Source organism: Diadema antillarum, unplaced genomic scaffold (genome assembly GCF_040938485.1).
Source record: "Diadema antillarum isolate AM-2024a unplaced genomic scaffold, OU_Dant_1.0 seq00001215_RagTag, whole genome shotgun sequence".
Lineage (NCBI taxonomy): Eukaryota > Metazoa > Echinodermata > Echinoidea > Diadematoida > Diadematidae > Diadema > Diadema antillarum.
In genome coordinates, this window is record NW_027272007.1 from 534931 (window position 1) to 540930 (window position 6000).

General features: G+C 38.8%; 1 protein-coding gene across 1 annotated transcript in view; it reads left to right on the forward strand.

Annotated features, from left to right (window-relative positions):
* The window catches only part of LOC139744863 (uncharacterized), a 32485-nt gene extending 26868 nt beyond the window's left edge, over positions 1–5617 (forward strand). Inside the window, exons 5-9 of the mRNA XM_071655275.1 lie at positions 559–760; positions 1658–1774; positions 3214–3427; positions 4817–5023; positions 5333–5617. Of these exons, the coding sequence (XP_071511376.1) occupies positions 559–760; positions 1658–1774; positions 3214–3427; positions 4817–5023; positions 5333–5617 (1025 nt within the window). The remainder of the gene's footprint in view (positions 1–558; positions 761–1657; positions 1775–3213; positions 3428–4816; positions 5024–5332) is intronic.
* The last annotated feature ends 383 nt before the right edge of the window (positions 5618–6000 follow it).

The following is a 6000-nucleotide window of genomic DNA, read 5'->3' on the forward strand; positions in this document are numbered from 1 at the left end:
ATTATTGATATCAGTATGTTCTTGCCATTGTACATCGTACGCTGTAAAAATAGCTCTCCCATGATGCAAATTTTATAATGGTTGCATGTGTGTCTATATCATCTATTGACTCATAGACAGATATCATGGAATATGATACAGTGTATATGCAGTCTGTAGAAATATAATCATGAAGATAGAATCCTTCCTCTAAGAGTAAGCCCAGTAATGTTCTTTTTCAAATTGCATTGCTTTTCAGTAATCTTACTATTGTTTGCCTTCTTGCATGCCAATATTAAATCTTCTAAGTATACCTTGTAGATACTTTCAATACAGGTAGTCATTAATAATAACTCCAGTTGCTCCTGACATGCATACACTCTTGCTGTGATTATCACCTGCTGGTCATAAAACTGACAAAATGGTGCTCTTCGAGAATTTCCAGGCACACAAATAGTCTACCAACATTATTGGGATTTGAATCATCTTCTTGAATTAGAGAGTGATAATTTGTTTTGTTTGTTTGTTTTCTTTTTGTTTCCTCCTCTCTTGTGTCTGTCGTTGCCAATTCTTCTGTAGTTGAGAGAGATCAGCCTGTGAATGACAGTCGCAGGTCGTCTTCTTCGTCCGACGTGCAGAAGCCCGTCCCTGCTCCACGACGGTCCAGCCGACCCACCTCCATGTACGTGATGGGCAACGCCGGGCCCCAGACGGACGAGGCTTTCACGATGCTCATGCAGGAGTCGAGCAAACGGGAAAGTGTGGAGAAAGAGAGAGACAGGTAACCCAACAAAAATGTGCCCTGTCTGTCTGTCTGTCTGTCTGTCTGTCTGTCTGTTCTTAATGTTAACTTGGCTCTTTGTCATTGTGTGTTACTATCCTATATCTGTCTGGTGTATATTTGAACTTGTTGAGTTCAATACCCCAAAGCAGTTATGTTTCCCATAGGGTGTTTAGATATGTTTTGTGATTTTTGTGAGTTATCCTTCTCTCCCATCTCTCCTGTAACCTCTTGCAGCAAATGTAACTGTCTATCAATAGTTGCTTCCATGACTCTGTCTGTTTGTCGATATAACCTCCTTTCCCCCTTGAAAAAAAGAGGAAAAACAGTTGGCACACATTATTTAGGGTTGATATCAAAGCAAATGGGTTGTGATATCCATCATGTTGTCATAACATCTGCAATGCTTTAAACAGCAATCTGTGGTCTAAAAGTGCCTACCTTGGATATAATCAGTGTGAGACAAACAAATTCAAATTTATTTAATTAAATTTTTGAAAATGAACACCACTTTTCACCATGAGCATGATCAACATTCCAAGTCATATGGTCAACTACATGGTAAACACTAGCTGTAATCAGATGCTCCAGTGATCGGTATTCCAACAAAGGTTGTGTCATGGACAATTTTTTCTACGTGTATTGATTCTGTGGAAGAGAATTCACACGAAAGTGTTATTTTTATGTATCTTCATTTAACCTGTCAAGACGGACTGATTGTGCTACAACACACATTTCCCACAGACACTTGCCCGAGTATACTCGGGACTCATCCTCAACGGGTTAATAGAGAAATATGAAATGAGATGAACTGGAATGTGAAAAAGTGATAACTTATTCACAGCTGATTTTTCTGATGCCAGAAGTTATCGTGAAATTATCACACTTTGCCCACAGGGTCCGTCAAGATTACCATGACACGCAGGAAGAACTGATGAAGACCAAAGAAGACTTAAGACTGGCCATCGGTCAGATTGACAAGCTGCAGGAAACTGAGAGGAGACTTAACCAAGAGTAAGGACACATTCTTTAACCCTCTGTGTACCACGTTAATATCCTATCCATAGGTACATGGGTGAAATTTGTGCACGTTTTACTCTTTGGCACAGAAATGGTTAACCGTTAAAGGATGTGTACAGTTTTGGTCGAGGTTAGGATTTAGCTTTTAACGTTTTGCAAGATATTTAGAAACTACTCTATGAGATGTCAAAGAGCATGCAATCCTAAGGGGTTTCAAAAGTTTATTTGATGAAAATCATTTTTGAAATGACTGAGATATCTAAAAACAAGGTGAAATAAAGAGATCCTAGTAAAAGGCGTGGCCTGTCGCCTTTTATTATTATCACTTTTATGGATATCTCAGCCATTTGAAAACCAATTTTCATCAAATAAACATTGAATCCTTCTTAAAATTACATGCTCTTTCATATTTCATAAGAGGTTTCTCGTTATCTCACCTAGGAATGTTCAAAACATGAATCCCCACCTCAACCAGGACTGTACAGTCCCTTTAAAGACAGACTGATTTTGCTATAACTTGCATTTCCCATAGACGCCTGCCCAAGTATTGTCAGGACTTGTCCTCAATGGGTTAAGAAAAGTAGCAATTGGTTGGCATGTTTGAAAAATTTTAGCTGTAATTATCTACTTGGTAGCATGAGTCAGAGACTCCAACTCTCCCGTTTTTGACGGGAGATCTCCCGCCGAAAACCCATTTTTGCAAAATCTCCCGTTCTCCCGTTTGAGATTTAATTTCTCCCGCCCTGGCTCTGTGTCTCCCGTTGGAAAGGATTTCTTACTTATTGCTATTGTATGTTGAAAAAAATAAGCCTTAGATAGCACCAGAGAGCATCTAGAACCCTAGGAACTTTGCGCTTCGCCCACATCAACTTGGAATCTCCCGTTTGCTAGGGGTTTCAGGCGGGAGAATCTCCAGATCAGAAGGTGCTTTGGGTTGGAGTCGCTGATGAGTAGGAAAATATTGTAGCCTGTAGATTTTCTTCAATTTCCATTGAATTCTAATGGCAGTTTAGAGTTTGCTCCAGTTTGTGCAAAAAAAAATGCCGCACCATTTATAATTGAATGGTACTGTTAATAACCTTGTAATTTAAATGATAATTGAAAAGATAGTAATGATAAGAATGATAATGACAATTAAAGAGTATTGATTGTGTTAATGAGTAACGATAACACACATCTTATTTACCCAAACAGACACTAACATATTACTTCCCCAGTTTTTCGTGGTTTTGTTTTAAATTGTGTGCAACAATATATGTACTGGAATTATCTACCAGTACTCATGATAGATTTTCTTTTGGTTTTCCATAATAATTTGAACACATGAAATGTAAAGTACATGTTTGAAATCTGCAATTCAGAATCAATGTTGAACATTCCGTCTGCATGTGGACAAATTAACAACACCTTCATGATCTTGTCTACACCCATAGAATCACCAGGCTGTCCTCACATCAGGCCCAAGGGAATGGCAATCACGTCATAAAATCCAAGCGCAACATCGTGGGTGACCTCCTGTACGAGTACGACAAGCTCTTCTCCAACGACCGTGCAGAGGCGTGGATGTCACTGAAGATGATGTCGGAACAGGGCCAGTTTGAGGACAGCGACGATCTTAAGGACAAAGTCCTCTTCTCAGTCATTGTTGTAAGTTTGTTTTCACCGAATAGACTGGTTTACTATAAGCATATTCAAATTTACGGATATTTCTTCCCTCCTGACGCAGTAACAAGCTATTCTGTTACACTGTACCTTAAAAAAGCTTTTCAATACTTGGAATCCAGTTTGCATACATTAGTTGTTGCCATGTCCGGCAAACCTTGGGCAAGCTTTAAGGTCTAAGAAGAATCATTGTCAGAAAGGCATGCACAAAGTTTGAATATGTTGGTAAAGCAGTCGACTAAAGGGGCAACCCCCTTTGTCACCAACACATCAGTCTTGGTCGATATCAGAGAGGGTATGTCATGACCTAGGTTTGTCCTTCTGGTTCTCAGCTGAAAAATTACTCTATACACCATATATTTTGTGAGACTTTTATTTTCTCCAATTTTGCAAGTTGGATACCGTTCGCAAATTCGAAAACGCATGAACCTATTAACTCTGATTTCAACATGAATGCAACATGCACATCTACATTTCTCCTTCAGTACTGTTGGCCTACTCTACGATAGCGAATTTAAACACTTGCGAAATTTTCGGGATGTCTCGATTTGTGAAAAATTAGATATCTGACCTGTACAGTATGAGATGTGCAGGTAGAATTATGGGTAATATGCTTTTTTTTGTTCATTTTGTTTTCTTTTCTATGTCTATTTATGAATTATTTGTACAGATGGACCCTCTTTCTAAACATAAAGACAAAGCGTTACCTTCGAAACTGTGATCATTTCTCTCTCTCTCTCTCTCTCTCTCTTATATAATGATATGAATTTCTGCCTAGCCATAGTGGAAAATAATGCAGTACTGCTTTATGTAATGTTGGAATTTAAGAATGAAAGAAGCTGTGAAGATACAAGAACCACTAAGGGAGAAGAGTATATTTGGAGACAGCAATGGGATTGCCTGAGGAGGGAAAAATGTATGAACATGAATTAGAGGATATTCAGCTGAAAATGAAGATAATCGAAGGAAATGTTGTGAAGATGAAAATGAAAATTGTATCAAGTAGAAAAAAAAATTCAATTGCAAGAATTAGAATTAGAACAAAGCTTTGATATATTTCTAGATTTTTGTTGGATGTGCATTCAATGTAATAGAGTAAAACCATTACATTCTATAGACCAGGGATCATCATCAAACATGCAGCTTCACAGCAAATCTCAGTGCATGTATCTACTTATTATTGTTATTAGTTCTCTTTAGTTTGATTATGTAAAACATTCAAAATATATGAAAAAGAAAAATCAAACAAACAGACAAACCCCCTCTCCTCACCTCCCCCACATAATCTATCACAAGAGAAGATATTATCCATTGCCATTATAATGAATGGTCACCAGTTTGAATTCATTATGCCTCGTGTACATTATGTTGCAGCTGGCCTTCAGGACGAGTAAGAACACGCTGGAGTCGATCCAGGGTGGCGTTCAGCAGCTCGTCCAGGTAAACCCCAACAAGGGGAGGGGTGGGGACGAGGGCAACTCTCAGGGTAGGGACAACAAGGTCAAGGAGAAGATTGGCAGTGACCTGCTGCAGTTCCTGAGACAGCTTGGACAGGGCTATGACCTCACCCCTCTCATTGAGGTAAGGCTAAGAATTTTATCGCTGATTTAGGGGACCACAAATGAAAATGTACATATCAAGTCACAAGAGGGCAACAGACATTTTTATTCATTTGGGTGTTGGTTCTTTTTGTTGTTTTGTTTTGTTTGTTTTTTCATCAGCTGATGTACTGAAGTTCAGATTTGGTCATTTTTCTGTTGTGATACATACTCAAATATCCTTGCTTATTTGATGTTTGGTTTTTTTTTTATTAAAAGAATAAGAGTATGGTGAAATGAAAAAGAAACTTTGAAAACTGACTGAATTCTTTTGTCCTTTATCTTTCCTCAGGAGGTTAGTAAGCAATTGTTCACAGCTCTGTATGACTATCCAAAGCTGAAGACTTCCATCGAGCTGAACAGGTTCATCGAGCGTTCCGTCTCGTTGTCATGGAGACTCGGCATCCAAGATCCTCCCTTGACCATCATGTATGATTCCATGACCTTTAACCCTGATATGCATCAGCGGGCACCAGGCACTAACAGAAAGTCTTCGGCAGTGAGGTCATACCTGTGGCCGTGTCTCATGGAAGAATGCACAGGCCAGTGTGTGTATAGAGGAGTTGTGATCACATGACCCGAGAGTGGATCAAGAGACAGTTGATGTACTGTATACACTGTAGTGTGTCTAATTCTTCACGAATCGGGACTTCCCAACCATTTCATGAGTAATTAAACTCGCGATCATTGAGTGTAGTAATGAACCGAGAAATGTGTGTGTGCACATCATATTCATGTCTGCATTAGAGTTCATATTTACCTCCGCCAAGGAAGGAGGCTATTTTTTTCAGCATTTGTTTGGTTGTTTGTCTGTTTGCAAAATAACTCAAAAAGTTGTGAACAGATTTTTTTTTTTTTTTTTAAGTTTTTTTTTTCTTCTTCTTTTGGCATATAGAGTCTGTGAACTTGTGAGTTCAAGCTGTGCATACTGGAGGTTTGCATACATGCAGTAAAGCACAC